The sequence below is a fragment of the Gorilla gorilla genome, chromosome 1 (assembly GCF_029281585.2).
Source record: "Gorilla gorilla gorilla isolate KB3781 chromosome 1, NHGRI_mGorGor1-v2.1_pri, whole genome shotgun sequence".
In the NCBI taxonomy this organism is placed as follows: Eukaryota; Metazoa; Chordata; class Mammalia; order Primates; family Hominidae; genus Gorilla; species Gorilla gorilla.
In genome coordinates this window covers 224,900,986-224,918,189 of record NC_073224.2, presented here as the reverse complement: position 1 = coordinate 224,918,189, position 17,204 = coordinate 224,900,986, and the positions used below count along the sequence as shown (strand labels likewise).

The following is a 17,204-nucleotide window of genomic DNA, read 5'->3' as shown; positions in this document are numbered from 1 at the left end:
TGCATGCACATCAAGCATTGTTATGTCTTCTTGGAGAATTACCCCTTTACCATTATTTATGGCTCTTTTTTTTTTTTTTTTGAGTTTCACTCATGTCACCCAGGCTGGAGTGCAATGGCATGGTCTCAGCTCACTGCAACCTCCACCTACTGGGTTCAAGCGATTCTCCTTCCACAGCCTCCTGAGTAGCTGGGATTACAAGTGTGCACCACTACACCCAGCTAATTTTTGTATTTTTAGTAGAGATGGGTCTTCACCGTGTTGGCCAGGCTGGTCTCAAACTCCTGACCTCAGGGGATCTGCCCGCCCCGGCCTCCCAAAGTGCTGGGATTACAGGCATGAGCCACCGCGCCTGGCCTAATGCTTCTCTTTATCCCCAGTTTTTCTTGTTCTGAAACTGCCTTGGCTGCAGTTAGTATGGCTACTTCAGCTTTCTTTTGTGTTTTCATATTTTGGGTGGCAAAGTGTTTGGTGGAAACTTGGAAAGTGGCTAATAGCACAGACATTTGAATCAGGCGAACCTGAGTACAAGCCAGGTGACTTGTCAAGCGGGGTGACTTTCGGTAAATTCATTCTGTGTCTCAGTTTCCCTATCTACCAAATGGGAAACTATCTCTAGATTGTTGTGAAGATGAAATAGGGCAATGCAATAAAGCACTAAGCAATTTCCTATCTTGTAATGTGTAAGTAATATGTTTTATTGTTACTCTAGTATACATATTAATATATTCTATTATTAATATAAGCTCTAGGTTGTTATATGATGGAACTTTAGATGTCTAAATGCAAGTACTTTTATATAAAAGCTGGACAGGGCACCCTGAGAAGAAAAACTTAGAAAATAGTTGCAAAGTCTCAAGCTGACATGGATGTCTGGTTGACAGTGCCCTTAAAAGATGAAGACTTTGGCCAGGCACGGTGGCTCACGCCTGTAATCCCAGCACTTTAGGAGGCTGGGGCATGCGGATCGTGAGGTCAGGAGTTTGAGACCAGCCTAGCCATTATGGTGAAACCCTGTCTCTCACTCCTGTGATCCCAGCATTTTGGGAGGCCGAGGTGGGTGGATCACAAGGTCAGGAGATTGAGACCATCCTGGCTAACATGGTGAAACCCTGCCTCTACTAAAAATACAGAAAATTAGCCAGGCGTGGTGGCAGGCGCCTGTAGTCCCAGCTACTCGGGAGGCTGAGGCAGGAGAATGGCATGAACCCGGGAGGCAGAGCTTGCAGTGAGCTAAGATCGCGCCACTGCACTCCAGCCTGGGCGACAGAGCGAGACTCCATCTCGAAAAAAAAAAAAAAAAATTAGCTGGGCATGGTGGCACACGCCTGTAGTCCCAGCTACTCGGGAGGCTGAGGCAGAAGAATTCCTTGAACCCAGGAGGTGGAGGCTGCAGTGAGCCGAGATTGTGCCACTGCACTCCAGCCTGGGTGACAGAGCGAGACTCTGTCTCAAAAATAAAAGACGAAGACTTCAGTGTGCTCTGCAGCTCACAGTCAGAACATTTCCCTTCATCCCTCCAGGGCCCTGCAACCAGGGGAACATGCAGTCACCTCCTTTGTGCTGAGCTTCACTCAGTCCTCTTATTAAAGTGAAATTACAGAGGAGCTTCTGTCCCTTGCCATCAGTTTGCAGACGCACTGGCTGGGGCCCCTTTCCTTTGGGGAAACATGGTCACACCAAGCCCCCTTTTGAAAAGCAGGCCATCTGTGGTTAGGCAAATCCTGAATAGCTTTTAAAAAGCAATGGAAATAACTAATCGCATGGGAAATGTTTATTGTAACATCAAGGTTTTTCAAAGGTAGTTATAAAACTATGTATGTAAGGTGTGATTAATTTTGTTAAAAAAAATTTAAAAGGACGTAAGCATAGAAAAAAAACGTGGAAGGATGTGAACCTCAGTGTTAACCATGGCTGCCACTGGTGAGGGTGGGATTATGAGTAACAGTAATGGCTTCTTTAGTACTTTTCTCTATTTCTTGTTTGGGCCATTTCTGCCTCCTGTCCTGGTACTGAGTACCACCATAAATACCCATGTGGAGTCAGGGAAAAAGAAAATGGCCAATTCCTTGACGATTTTCGGTTTTGGTAAAATAAAAAATAAAAATAAAAACAAAAACAAAAAGAAAAGAAAATGGCCAATTCCCTCGTCCCATATTTGCCCAATATGACTCTCCCAAGATCCCTTTGCCTTTGTGTTGCCTGATTTCCCCACTCAACAACTTAGGTACCTGTCCCCAGGTCTGGTGTCAGACAGAGCACATATCCCAAGCTCCTTCACACACTAGCTGTGTGGCCTTGGGCAAGTCGCTTAACTTCTCTGATCCTCAGCCTCCTCCTTTTAAAATGAGGATTGTCGTGATGATCTGGCGGCGGCAAAACAGGTAAAGCACTCAGCTCAAAACATTAGGGGCCGTGTCATTTTTGTTTTCATGGCTACGACTGTCCTCCTTCTCCGTTGCAGTCTCCGGACATCGACAACCACCATGCACTCATTGAATATAACGAGGCGGAGTGCAGCTTTGTTCTCCAGGACTTCAATTCCCGCAACGGCACGTTTGTCAACGAGTGCCACATTCAAAACGTGGCTGTGAAGCTCATCCCTGGAGACATCCTGAGATTTGGGTCTGCAGGGCTGACCTATGAACTGGTCATTGAAAATCCACCTCCGGTGAGTCCGGGCCACTGGGGATAGAGGGGCCATGTCGCCTTCGTGCAGCCCGGCGCTCGGATGCAGCTGCAGGGTGGCGCTTATCCACACTGGTGCCACTGTGATCGCATGCTGCACACAGGCAGCAGAGACAGTCGACCCTGTGGAGTTCTGAGTCATTCCGGTGGGTCCCAGGAAGGAGAGAATCTTAGCACCCTCTTCTGGGCATTTCTTGGAGTTGCATCTTGGCTCACATAGAAACAGTTTTCCAAAAATGTGCAACTTCCTGAGAGGAGGCGGAAAACAAGGTGTGCTTTTGAAAATGCAGAGGTGAATTTCATTTTTAGGTAGATCAGCGCGCTGCTCCTTCCTAGCTCTGTGACCTGGGCCAGACTTCTTCATATGCCCAGGTCTCTGCCTTCTTGACGGCACATGGCATTGAGAGAATGTCTGTAGAGCCTGAAACTCAGTGTCCAAGTAGACGCTCTTAACACATAAGCGCCTGAAAAGCCAAATCTGTGAAGTCCGAGCCAGTGTTTCCCTAAACATGTCTGATTATCAGAATTTGAGGGGGACTGTTCAGTAAAATTACAGGTTCCCGGGGCCCCTCCATGGGAAATTCTAATTTTGTGACTTGCCAGTGAGGGAGGAGGAGGACGCACAATATCTGTATTTCTTTTTTTTCATACAAAGATATTTATTGAAGTATTATTTGTAGTGGCATAACATTTGAAACCTAAATGCCCATCAAAAGGGGCATTGTTTAATAAAATATAAGGGGTTCATTCTTATGTGGATAACTATGCTGCTTTTTTAAAAATGCAGCTTTATTGAGGTATAGTTGACATACAGTAAAACTGTACATGTCCAAAGTACATCATTTGCTAGGTTTGGGCACATGGATATACCTGTGAAGCCATTGCCACAACCAAGACATTAAGTGCACCCGTCACACTACAGGGTTCCTCATGACCTTAGCATTTCTTTGCTTCCTTGCTTTGAACAGCTTTATAGAAGTATAATTTATGCAGCATAAACCGTGCCCATTTTAAGTGTACAATTCAACACATTTCAGTGTATTTACAGAGGGGTGCAGCCATCACCACAAGCCACTTTCAGAACATTGCCATCACCATGTACGTCCTAGAAAGAAACCTGTGAGATACTTGACTTTTTGTGTTGGTTTGTGCAATTTTTTATGTTTTAAATTGTGGTAAAATACATATAACATGAAATTCACCATATTCACCGTTTCTAAGGAACAGTTCGGTGTTGAGTGCATTCACATTGTGGCGCTGCTGTCACACCGTCGATCCACAGAACTCTTTTCATTTTGCAAAACTGAAACTCTGCCCCTATTAAACAAGAGCACACTGTCTCCCTGTTGCCCTCTCACCCTAGCCTCTAACGACCACCGTTCTACTTCCTGTCTCTGTGAATCTGACTACTCTGGGTGCCTTGTATAAGTGAAATCATACAATATTTGTCCTTTTGTGTCTGGCTGGTTTCACTTAGCACCAAGTCCTCAAGGTTCATCCATGTTGTAGCGTGCGTCAGACTGTCCTTCCTTTTGAAAGCTGAAGAATGCTCCCTTGTATGAGAGACCACATTTTGCTTATCCGTTCTTCCATGGGTAGACACGTGGGCTCCTTCTGCCTTTTGCCTATTGCAAATGATGCAGCTGTGAACCTAAGTGTACAAATTTGGGGAGGGGTATTTTGTTTTAATCACATAAGTGTGTCACCCAGTGGTAAAGATGTCCAACCTTCACTACTGAAGGAGCAAAAGAATGTATTATAAAAGATTCTGTTTTGGCCAGGCATGGTGGCTCACACCTGTAATCCCAGCACTTTGGGAGGCCGAGCCAGGCAGATTGCCTGAGCTCAGGAGTTTGCAACCAGCCTGGGCAACACGGTGAAACCCCGTCTCTACTGAAATACAAAAAAAAAATTAGCTGGGCATGGTGGCGGGCGCCTGTAGTCCCAGCTACTCTGGAGGCTGAGGCAGGAGAATTGCTTGGACCCAGGAGGTGGAGGTTGCTGTGAGCCGAGATCATGCCACTGCACTCCAGCCTGGGTGACAGAGCGAGACTCCGCCTCAAAAAAAAAAAAAAAGATTCTGTTTTGTATGATAGTTTATATTTTGTTAGTGAATGAGAACGGTAGAGTTATTATAATGGAATAATGAGGAGGAGCAGGAGGGACACTGTGCTAAGGCATTTACCTGCTTTCCCTTATTTAATGCAACAGCCTAGGGCATGGGCTCTCTCATGATCCCCATTTTGCAGACAAGGAATCTGAAACTCAGAGAGGTTAAGTAATTTGCCCAGGACCACACAGCTAGTCACTGTGAATTAAACTCTGTCTCCACTTGCAGGTAACAATTGGGAGAAAACCGTTGGATCAGCTGCTAGGTGCAGCAGTATCATCAACTGGTTTTCAAAGACAACAAAGCACACTTTTTTTTTTTTTTTTGAGACGGCGTCTCACTCTGTCGCCCAGGCTGGAGTACAGTGGCCCGAGCTCGGCTCGCTGCAAGCTCAGCCTCCCAGGTTCACGCCATTCTCCTGCCTCAGCCTCCCGAGTAGCTGGGACTACAGGTGCCCACCACCACGCCCGGCTAATTTTTTGTATTTTTAGTAGAGACGGGGTTTCACCATGTTAGCCAGGATGGTCTCGATCTCCTGACCTCGTGATCCGCCCGTCTCAGCCTCCCAAAGTGCTGGGATTACAGGCGTGAGCCACCGCGCCTGGCCAACAAAGCACACTTTTACAGTCACTTGGCTGTACATGAATTTTAAAAATTCTTATTTCTACATGCAGTTGCCTCCTGCTTTATTAGCTAAGGGACTTTTGGCAGCCAGACATCTGCCCCCTGGCCCATGCCCAGGGTACCTCACAGCAGCCCGAGCGTTTCCAGGGGGCAAGCCGAGCCTCTGTCCCTGCCAGGTTTTCCTCAGAAGACCCCCCCGCCTCCACCCCATCCTCACAAAACTGCTCTCGGCTCCCTTTCAGAGCATTCCTAGATCAAGAGACATTCGTGCAGGCTTCCTCTTAGTGACAAAGGGTCCTTTGCAGGCCTGAGTGAGGGCAGCCATGTGGACTGAGTTTCTCCTTCTGATGGCGTCCCTTTCTGTTTGCCTGATGACCTCGACCTGTGAGCTATAAAAAAGAAAAAAGGAGGTAGTGAGGAGCGTCTCTCATCAAATCTCACCTCATTTTGGGGTCCAGTTTTTCTAAGAAATGTGTAGCTGTCTTGATTCCAGCATGCTCTTGTCTCTTATTGATTCTTTGAGTCCCTAGAGAGGGCGCTGTGTCTTCCCCGCGGTAGAGTTTTCAAGGATTGTTTCCTTTGGAAGAGGATTGTCCTAATATTGTAAGGCTTAGCTGTTCTTTTCCCAAGAAAGAGTTCCCAAACAGAAAAATTTATTTCAGGCTTTGTGGTGACCATAACCAACAGAGAGGGACGTGACAGCCATTTCAATAGGAAATGGGAGGTGGAGGCAGAAGTTAGAGACCCAAATGTGTTTGTAGACATCACAGTGGCTAGCGTGGGTGTCCTGAAGTTCAAGTGAGTCTGCCCCACACAGTTCTGCCCTGCTCTTGACCAGCTGTGGGATCATGCACAAGTTGCTTCACCTCTCAAAGCCTCAGTTCCCATTTCTGTAAAATTGGAATCCTAATAGTTCCTCATGTGGGGTTACTGTAGTAGTAAACGGGTCATTGTTTGCAAATTGCTTAGCCCAGCATCTGGTGCCTATGATAGCAGGAAGGTAAGAGGAGCACGCTAGCAGCCACCTGCCTCCACTGTGAGCCTTCCCATGGACAGAAAACCTCCCAAGACCTCCCAACTACCAGGTGGATGCCTTTGCAAATAACTTACCCATGGAGTGACATACAAGGTAGAAAAACAGAAAGAAACTCTTGGTTTACAAAGTACATTGGCACCCACGATATGCTTAAGAGTACACGTTATATATCATAGCTTTTTTGCCAAAGTATAGCCTAGGGGCCGGGCGCGGTGGCTCATGCCTGTAATCCCAGCACTTTGGGAGGCCAAGGCAGGAGGATCGCTTGAGGCCAGGAGTTCGAGACCAGCCTGGCCAACATAGTGAAACCCCATGTCTACCCAAAACACAAAAAATTAGCCAGGCGTGGTGGCACATACCTATAGTCCCAGCTTGTCAGGAGGCTGAGGCACAAGAATTGCTTGAACCCGGGAGGCAGAGGTTGCAATGAGCGAAGATCATGCCACAGCCTGGGCAACAGAGTGAGACACTGTCTCAAAAAAAAAAAAAAAAGTATAGCCTAGGGCCACCACCTTGCACAACTCCTGTCACCATTCACAGTAGAGTCCACGAAGATGGCACCCCCTGGAGTTGTGCGAGGCATAACCTACAGGGCCATTTGCGATGCCCTGAAGCAACTGTTGAGTAGTAACACTGACTCCCTGCCTAAGTGTCAGGCGTGTGAAATCCAAGTCACAAAGTCAGATGTGCTTGCCGCGTTGTGCCTGCCATTATGATGTTTGCTTGTTGGTTTCTTTAGTGCTTTATGATTTCCAGGAAAGGAGCTGTGAGTGAGGGTTGTCCTGTGAACACTAGTGCTGTTCTTATAAAGCAGCTAGGTAAGGAAACCTACGTTGGCCTGTTCTGCCCTGCTCCCATTCCAGCCAGAGCTTCCCACATGACTTCTGGATGCAGTCCTTTGACCCTCTTGCAACCTCATGACATCCTGCCCAACCTGAAGAGTGCCCATATCCTGGCTACTCACTGCCTTAAAGGGGAAGCTCTTTGGGAGTGCAGTGAAGAACACAAAGGCTTTGGAGTACGATAGACTGAAGTTCAAACTCCAACGGCAATCTAGCCTTTCTGAGCCTCAGTTTCCAACTTTTGCCGGGCAGGAACACATTAACCACAGGCTCCCTTTCCCCCTTCAGAATTTGCATACAGGCCTTTGGGACCATCCCATCACTGTATAAACTGAAGCCCAAAGAGGTTCTGCAATGTTCCCAAGATTGTGCAATCAGTTACGGCCAGAACCAGGATTAAGTCTCCTGAGTCCCGGTCTGGGAGTCTTTCCCAACAGCCCAGAGCACCTCGGTCACCTGAGAGCTCAGGCAAGTTCCTCACTGCAGTGCTGCCAGCCTGCCACTTCACATGCTCATGGGGGATGATGTATCATGTGGGTAGAAATGAAAGCCACCGATGATAGAAGAAAATGCAGTTTCAGATAGGGGCTTCCTCATTCGCCTCCACTATCTCTTCACCAGGGATGCTGCTGAAGTTCCTGGACAAACTCAGTTCCCCCCTTTCAGTTTCTTTTTTGATGGCGATGATAATGTCTGGTGGCTAATGTTTAATGAGCATTTACTATACGTACCAGGAAGTGTTCTAAGTACTTAATATATATGATCTCATTCAGTTCTCACAAAGTAAGAAGTATCTGTTGTCATCTCCATTTTACAGGTGAGGCACAAAACGTAACACATTTTTCAGGGTTATAGATGGTAGGAGGCAGAGGAGGTAGATGAACCAATTCTGCTTAATTCTAAATCCCATGTTCTTAACCAGAGGTCGGCGGACTACATCCCATGGGCCAAATTGAGACCATCTCCTGTTTTTATAAATAAAGTTTTATTGTAACACCTCCATGCCCACCAGTGTTTGCTTTTCTGCTCCAATGGCAGAGTTGAGTAGACAGAGATCATATGGCACACAAAGCCAAAAATATTTACTCTCTGGCTCTCTAAGAAAAAGTTTACCAACCTCCACTCGTAACACTATGCTATTCTGCCTCTTTCATTTACCCAGTGTCTGAAAGAAGGGCTAAAAAGGAGGATAGGAGATTCTGGGGATAGGAGAAAGAATGAATGCCCCTGCTATCTGCTAGGAACTTGCGCTGGTTAATAGTTTACTTAGTTAACTGAGGAATAGGAAAAAGGGAAAATACGCTTTGAACAGTCTTCATTACCTCTTTTTTTTTTTTTTTTTTTGAGACGGAGTCTCACTCTGTTGCTTAGGCTGGAGTGCAGTGGCACGATCTCGGTTCACAGCAACCTCTGCGTCCTGGGTTCAAGCAATTCTCATGCCTCAGCCTCCCAAGTAGCTGGAATTACAGGTGTGTGCCACCATGCCCAGCTAATTTTTGTATTTTTAGGAGAGACGCAGTTTCACCATGCTGGCCAGGCTGGTCTGGAACTCCTGACCTCAGGTGATCTGCCCACCTTGGCCTCCCAAAGTGCTGGGATTACCCGCCTTCATTACCTCTTTAAAACAGAACTTGGAGATATGTGGTTCTAAATATACACATACATGTATATGCATTTGCATATATAGTAATATAATCATATTGATACATCTGATAAATATGCTTGACATTAATGTATAATATACACAAGAGATGAATATTTATAAATTTTACCTGTTTCTTCAACTGGAAGTTTTCTTTTAAAACTTTGGAATGTTTTCCCTGGTATAACTTTTGAAACAGAAATTTGAGGTTTATAGTCCAGAGGCTGCTGTAGCTAGAGAACTGTTTATTTGTTCCAAATTTCTCCACCTGATGTTTTACTACCTGTGGTTGGTTCCTTGGTCTTAAGTCACTTCTTCTCTGGGGCCACTGCTTTACTCTTACAAGTTTAAAGGTAAATTTGGTGCATGATTATAGCCTGGTGGGTTTTACTCAAACAAGTCAGAACTCGCATTAACACCTTTCATTCTGAGTACATAGTGATATTTGTGCTCAAGTGTCAATAAGCATATTTTCCAGGAAATTTTACTGTTTGCAAGTGTCAGAAACCCAACTCAGACTAGCCTAAGCAAAAGAAGGAGAAGAAGAAGTAGCTGAAGTTATTTTTCATGTAACTGAAAAGGCCAGAAGCATCAGCTTCAGGCCTGGCTAGATCCAGGTGCTCAAGGGATGCTCAGGAATCTGTCTGTTGGGGTTACCTCTCTCGGCTTTGGAGCCCCCCTCCCTCTTTCTCTGTACCGGGAGTTTCTTCCTTCTGTCTTCTTCCTTCTTTCTTGCCTATTAAACTTTCCGATCCTTAAAACTCAAAAAAAAAAAAAAAAAAAAGGAATCTCTTTCATCTTTGTGAGCTTCACAGTCTCAAGCAGATTCTTGCCCCACCTGTAATGAGGTGGCCACTGGCAACCCCAGCACCTTCCAAACTCAGCAGCTCTAGGAAAAGAGCAAGCGTCTTCATTGGCTTCGTTTGGATCACATGACTATCCCCGAACCAATCAGTGAGGCCAGAGACATGGAATGCTCTGACTGGCCAGGCCTGGGACATACTCCCTCCCCCGGAGTGGAGGGGATGAGCCCCATTGTGGGAGGGAGGGGTGTCTCCCCCACACCCATGCAGGAGATGGATGCAATGTAGGGAGGAAAAACAAAAAAAAGCCCATGGCAAGAAAGCATTCCTCCTGCCTAAGCCGAGCCTCCGTAATGAGATTCCGGGCTAGGAGCTTGGGGTAAGAAAATGATGAATAATCCATTCTCTATCAGGGAAGTTCCAGGCCGATCTCCAAGGAAGTAGGGTGGCTTGTTTTTCTCCTCGGTGTATGATGAGAAGGACACAGAGTTGGGGGTTTAGTCATCCATCCCAGGGAAGGTGGCAGTTCCCATCTTCATGGGACCGTTAAGTACTCCCCGTTCTTGAGAAGAATGTGGCTTTGCCTGTAACCAGGCCGAGTAACTGGGGATTGAACAAAGAACCAGAGAGCACGGCACACTTCAGAAGAAACGTCTCGATAGCCAAGTTTTGTCATCTCCCATCCCGATCGTGTAGTATTTTCCTCTACACTGTGCTGTTACAGCTCCTGGGGGGGGACCTGCTGATGTGATGAAAAGTCCTGAGACCAGGTTTTTTTATATCAAAGGACATTTTCCAAAGCCCGTGAAGTGGAGGGCATGGGGCAGCAGACAGCCTCAGGCACAATGTCCTCGGCAAAAACACAGAAGGACTCCTGAAGTTTGCTTCCTCCTCAGATGTCTACAGAGTGTGCAGACAGCCTAGGGGACTGCAGGGAGGAGCGCAGGCGGAAGCCTTAGCATCCTGGTGAAACAGAACACGGACGACCCGGCCCAAAACCCCAGGGATCAACCGTGGCTGTTTCCTGCAGGTCACACTCTTCCCAAACCGCAGCCACATCGCCGCTTTTCCTAAGTTAGTTGATCATGCATTGGTTCATTCAGTCACTCAATCTGGCAAGACTGAGCTCCAGCAGGCCGAGCCTAGGGTAGAAAAGGCAGTTTGCAAACGTCTAAGTGTTTTCTCCTTAGATTCTCTTTCCCATTTTATGGACTGACCAGGAAATGAATTAGAACTTAAAGGAAAAGGAAAACTTTAAGCTAGAAGGTTTACAAAGATGGAAAGTAAGATGGGCCAGAATGCACTTAGGTGTCCCCTAACCCACCTGGCCAAAATCCAGATGAATGGCCTTTTTGAATAGCTCAAAGGGACCTACTTCTTTAAGCTCTAAAACGTGGAAATAGTATGTAACTTGGCTGTTCTGTGTTCTAACATGTATAATCCCGATTTCTGGAATGGAAAATCCTAGACATAATTGATCCTTTTCTTGGAGACTTAGAATTATTGCCCCATTTTGAATCCTGGCACCCACCAGGGGCTGTTGAGATGGAGAAGGCTGTCTTCCTGGGCCACACATAGCACCCTCTGCTGCCCTGGGGCTCTTCTGTCTGCGTTTTAGGGTCTGGCAGTCAGTTCCTGCTCTCTGCTGGGATCAGTGTGCCTCCTTTCCCCCTTCTTTCTTGCCCCTTCCTGTCCTTGTAATTGTGTAGTTATTAGGGTAAAATTGAGTAAGATCAGAGGAAGTAGAGGCTGAAAGTAGACCTAGAGGACCACCTGTATGAATAAGCGACATTAGTGGTTCCATGTGGATTTTGTATTATTTTTTTCTGGTAACTCAAAAGTCCCTTAAAAGAGTTTTGTTTTTGTTTTTTAATTAAATAACCTGGCCAGGCATGGTGGCTCACACCTGTAATTCTGGTACTTTGGGAAGTCAAGGTGGGTGGATCACTTGGGGCCAGGAGTTTGACACCAGTCTGACCAACATGGCAAAACCCCGTCTCTACTAAAAATACAAAAAATTAGCCAGGTGTGGTGGTGTATGCCTGTAATCCTAGCTCCTCGGGAGGCTGAGTCGTAAAAATCGCTTATGCCCAGGAGACGGAGGTTGCAGTGAGCTAAAATCGTGCTACTGCACTCCAGCCTGGGTGACAGAGTGAGACACTGTCTCAAAAAAAAAAAAAAAAAAAAAAAAACGGAGAGGGGAGGAAGGGGGCATTGATTAAGACTCAGCTCCACCTCCTGATTGGGGATTACTTATGTGTGTTACATTCTTCTGTACGGAAGTGTCTCTTCTCTGCCATTGAATTATTTACTCATTCATGTATCTATATCAGTACGGACTCCTGTATCTTTATTTGATTCTCTGTGCTATAATCCACCTGATGTTATTTATTTTGTAGCTCATATTGTCCTAGCCTTGGCCACTGGAGCGCTTCTGGGTTGGTGCTCATCCCTCTAACACGGCCCGCACCTTCTATTTTTGAGCACTTACTCACTTTCTGCTGTTACAAGATGCCCCGGGCTCATAGTGTATTCTCCCTGCCCCAGCCCCAGAATCAGCTGAAGCGTTTTTTTAAGTTTGGCTCTGTTTGCCAATTGTTCAATTCAGTTCGGTCAGCAGGCACCTAGAGTGTGTGCCAGGCCCTTCACTGGGCACTGGGTCCAGCCAGTGCTATGCTGATGAGTGTCTGAAAAAGTAAAGTATGCAGGTATAGTATAAAGCTTACTGACACAAAGAATGTGTAGCACATTCTTTACAAATAATAACAAAATATGCAGGACTCTTTATTGCAAATTTATCATAAATTCCATAGAGCCATTGATTCTCACAGAGGGTTTTTATTGATTTTTGCCAAACTCTTGTATCCCTAGCCAACTTATGGTAGCAACTGATGAATGTTTCCAACCGGAATACTGGTGGATATATTTGTTTACCTTTGTGAGTAAGACAAAAGTGAAATGAGAAAGATTTGTATTGGAACCTCACATGTTCATCAATGACATGAGCACCTTCTTTGCTATCATAGTTTATGAATACCAGAAGAAACTATTGGATAATAGTTTTTGAATATCAGAAGAAAATTTCCTCCATGTCTTTTGTGCTACTCATAATGTGATGGCTACAGACATAAAACACTTTTAAATCTCATCTGTATTACTAATATTTTATCCAACACCTTCCTAAGAATAGACAAGCAACAAAACGAAAAATCAATCCCTGATTTGTAGCATTTCCTGATTTCTGTGGTGTAAATACTCCCATTAATGCAGAATAGACAAGCCCCAAAATTGGGACTTAGCCAGGGAGGGTTCTTGGCTTTGCCCAGGAAAGAATTCAAGGGCAAACCAGCAGTGTGAGACAGCACCTTTTATGGAAGCAACAGTGCACAGTGGCAGGAGCGGGGCTGCTACTTGCTCAGCAGGGCTACCCCATGGGCAGTGCGCCCAGAGTAGCAGCTCAAAGACAATTCTGCAGTCATATTCATATCCACATTTAATTACACAGAAACGAAGGGGTGGTTTATGCAGAAATTTCCAGGAAAAGGGTATTACCTTTCAGGTAGTTGGGTCATTGCCATGGAAAGGGGTGGTACCTTTTGGATGTTGCCATGGCAATGTGAAACTGACATGGCACACTGGTGGGCGTGTCTTATGGAAAGCTGCTTCCACTGCAGCCCTGTTTTAGCTGGTCCTCGATTTGGTCTGCTGTCTGGGCCAAACCTCCAGAATTGAGTCCCACCTCCTACCTCACCATCCTGGCCAATTTCAAGCTTCACAACACAGAGCCACAGAGAGCTGGGTAGCAGCACATCACTCTACAGCACTGCCAACACACAGACGCAGTAGGAAGAATAACTGTAAGAGCACAGATTATCATGAAATATAGTAAAATAATTAGGAGGCTAAGTTTTAAGTATTTATTACTGTTGTTTCTGGTATAATTTAATTGTAAGTATATATAATTTATTTTTTAATGGCTGTGTTTATCAGCCAGCTCACAGAATTCTCAACATTTACTCATCAGCTCTCATGAGCCAGCACCAACAGGCCCCAGCTCTCCTCTGGCACAGCAGTGAGCCAGCTACAGCCCTGCCTGGGGGGAGACTGCGGTTCTCTGAGTGGCATCCAAGGTGCTGCACATACCCTGTGACTCAGACTTGCAGGAGGGAACCTATAGCGTTCCTGGAAAATCCTGTCCACACACAGCCCATGCACCATCTTGGGGATTTTCACACCATCTATTTCTCATTTTCATTTTTTAACTCAGAAAATCTATTCTTCATTAGCCAATCATCTAAGATCCTTTTGCAAGTATGGAAAGCACATGTAAATCATGACTTCAAATAACCTGGAAGCTCCAGGGGCACAGAGTTTGGAGTCGAACAGCATCACCACTTCCAGGCTTCAGGACCTGGGGCAAGTCTCTGAACCTCACTGAGCCTCTGCTCCTTTAATGCACAAAATGTGGGTAAAAATGCTTCCCCTACCCCAGAGTTATTGTCGTGATTAGATGAGGCCACATATATGAAGGGCACAGCACAGCCTAGCACCTAGAGCCTTCTCTCCTTGGTGGTTCAAAGCCAAGTGGTAAGAATTGGAGGCCGGGCGCAGCGGCTCACGCCGGTAATCCCAGCACTTTGGGAGACCGAGGCAGGCGGATCACGAGGTCAGGAGATCGAGACCATCCTGGCTAATACGGTGAAACCCTGTCTCTACTAAAAATACAAAAATTAGCCGGGCGTGGTGGTGGGCGCCTGTAGTCCCAGCTACTCGGGAAGCTGAGGCAGGAGAATGGCATGAACCCGTGAGGCGGAGCTTGCAGTGAGCTGAGATTGCGCCACTGCACTCCAGCCTGGGCGACAGAGCGAGACTCCATCTCAAAAAAAAAAAAAAAAAAAATGCAGATAGCAGAAAACATGACACATGCTCCAAGGGCAAGGTCCACTTCCCCACCTTGTCCACAGCCTCCAGGGCTTCCTGGAAGAATGCATGGGTCCTGTAGGACTCTGGGCAAACTCCCTTGGCGTTTTAGGGTGTCCTTCTCACCCTGAAGCCTTGACAGGGTCAGAAGCAGATGTTAGCGTTAATAACACAAGAAACAAGGAGATCATCCGGAAACAATGGATTTGGAGTTCTCGAGTACATTACTGGTTGGGTGTTTGTTCAAGCTGATAGAAATTCAGCCGTGGGTGTGGTCCAGGTGGTTGGCAACCTGCTATTTGAGACAGTGTGGGAGAGATCAGGAAGAGCACATGCGGCCTCAAAAATAAACAAGGAAAAAACCACCAAGCCACACACCATATGGTCAGAGAGAAAGAAAGAGGAGGAAAGAAAGAAAGAAAGAGAGTGAAAGAAAGAAGGCACTAGCAAGGATTTTTTGACTAATATTTCTAAGCCAGACTTGTTGATAACTGACCTTGATCCCAAACTCTATGTACATTCTAATGCGAGCTCAGCCAGGAGCCAGTTTTTCAGGAGTCTTTTTTTTATGTTTGTTTATCCTCCTCACTGTTTCCTTGTAGTTACCAGCAGCAATTTCTGAGAAAACCTTGACCTTGCTTATGATAGAGTAGGCCTGTTAAGTAGAGAAGACTGACATTAACCTTCCAACTAAAGCCACCTTAAATCAGCATGCTTTCAAAAAACAAACAATGCCGGGCGCTGTGGCTCATGCCTATAATCCCAGCACTTTGGGAGGCGAGGCGGGTGGATCATCTGAGGTCAGGAGTTGAAGACCAGCCTGGCCAACATGGTGAAACTCTGTCTCTACTAAAAATACAAAAAATTAGCTGGGCGTGGTGGCACATGCCTATAATGCCAGCTGCTTGGGAGGCTGAGGCAGGAGAATCACTGGAACCCATGAGGCAGAGGTTGCAGTGAGCCGAGATCACGCCACTGCACTCCAGCCTGGGTGACAAGAGCGAAATTCCGTCTCCATAAATAAATAAATAAATAACAAAATAAAACTTTTTTTTTTTAACTGAAAGAGCTGATTGCAGTCTTTGCTGCATTTACACATCATGCACTGGCCCCTTTAGAGACCCTCTCATTAGCACTGTGGGGGCTACAAGTGACAAAACCAGCTCAAACTAGCCTCACAGTACTGAGCAGTTAGTGCAGGGTGCAACGCGAGCCAGGGCTCAAAACCAGCTTCTCTGTTTGTTCATTATGCACAATAGCCAAGAGGTGAACGCAACCCAAGTGTCCATGGACAGATGAATGGATAAATAAAATGTGATCTGTCCATGCAATGGAATATTATGCAGCCATGAAAAGGAAGGACATTCTGACACATGCTACAACATGGGTGAATCCTAAGGACATTGTGCTAAGTGAAATAAACCAGTCACAAAAGGACAGATGTTGTATGAATCCACTTATATGAGGGACAGAGTATTTAAATTCATAGAAATAGAAGGGGAATGAATGGTGGTTACCAGGGGCTCTGAGGAGAGGAGAAGGGAGAGTTATTTAATGAGAATATATTTTCACTTTTGCAAGATGAAAAAGTTCTAGAGATCTGTTTCACAGCAGTTAGACTATACTTAAAAATACTGAACTGTACAACTAAAATGGTTAAGATGGAGAATTTAGTTATGTATTTTTTTACAATTAAACAAAAACCAGACCAGGTGTTGGGGCTCATGCCTGTGATCCCAGCACTTTTGGAGGCTGAGGCAGGAGGATCACTTCAGCCCAGAAGTTTGTGACTAGCCTGCACAACATGGCAAAACCCTGTCTCTACAAAAAATACAAAATTTAGCTGGGCCTTGTGGCCTGCGTCTATAGTCCAACTACTTAGGAGGCTGAAGCAGGAGGATCACCTGAGCCCGGAAGGTTAGGCTGTAGTGAGCTGTGATTGCAGCGCTGCACTCCAGCCTGGATGACAGAGTGAGACCCTGTTTCAAAAAAAAAATGGAGAAAAGAAAACCACCTTCCCTCTCTCCACGTCTGGGCTGCACCCCTTGGTGCTGTCTACATTCTCAAGTCCCCAGTTCTCTGTGGCTAGAGATTCTCGTGTCCAGCCTAGTCTCCTTGGCTCTGATTGGATCGCATGCCCCACCCCTGGCCAATCACTATGGCCACTGAATGTGATTTGTTGCTTAGCCCCACCCACAACAATGGGCCGAGAGAGGGAGGGAGATTTACCCACAATCTCCAAAAGATGCTGAGTGGGTTCTGGCCTGGCCACTGCAGAAGTGTTACCCTTGAGACAGGAGACACGCTCACTCCCATTAGCACCTGTGCAGTTAGTTGGCATGAGGCACCCTTAACTTAGAACCCCGCCCACCGAATGTCCTAGCGTGAAAGTAGATTCCTCCACCACACCCAATACTCTCTACATTTGTGTTCAAGAAGGCTGGAGTAAAACGCATTGGAGTTTGCCCGCTCTCACCTTCAGCCCATTCATTCAATGAGTACTTATTAAACCCATAGGAAAAGGTCATGGGAATGAGTG

General features: G+C 46.1%; 1 protein-coding gene across 19 annotated transcripts in view; it reads left to right on the top strand.

Moving 5' to 3' along the window:
• Nucleotides 1-17,204, top strand: part of FHAD1 (forkhead associated phosphopeptide binding domain 1) — a 154,460-nt gene that overhangs the window by 23,016 nt on the left and 114,240 nt on the right. For all 19 annotated transcript variants that reach the window (XM_019018836.4, XM_055385079.2, XM_055385072.2 and 16 more), the window contains exon 3: nt 2,465-2,671. In XM_019018836.4, coding sequence (XP_018874381.4) covers nt 2,465-2,671 — 207 coding nt within the window. The remainder of the gene's footprint in view (nt 1-2,464; nt 2,672-17,204) is intronic.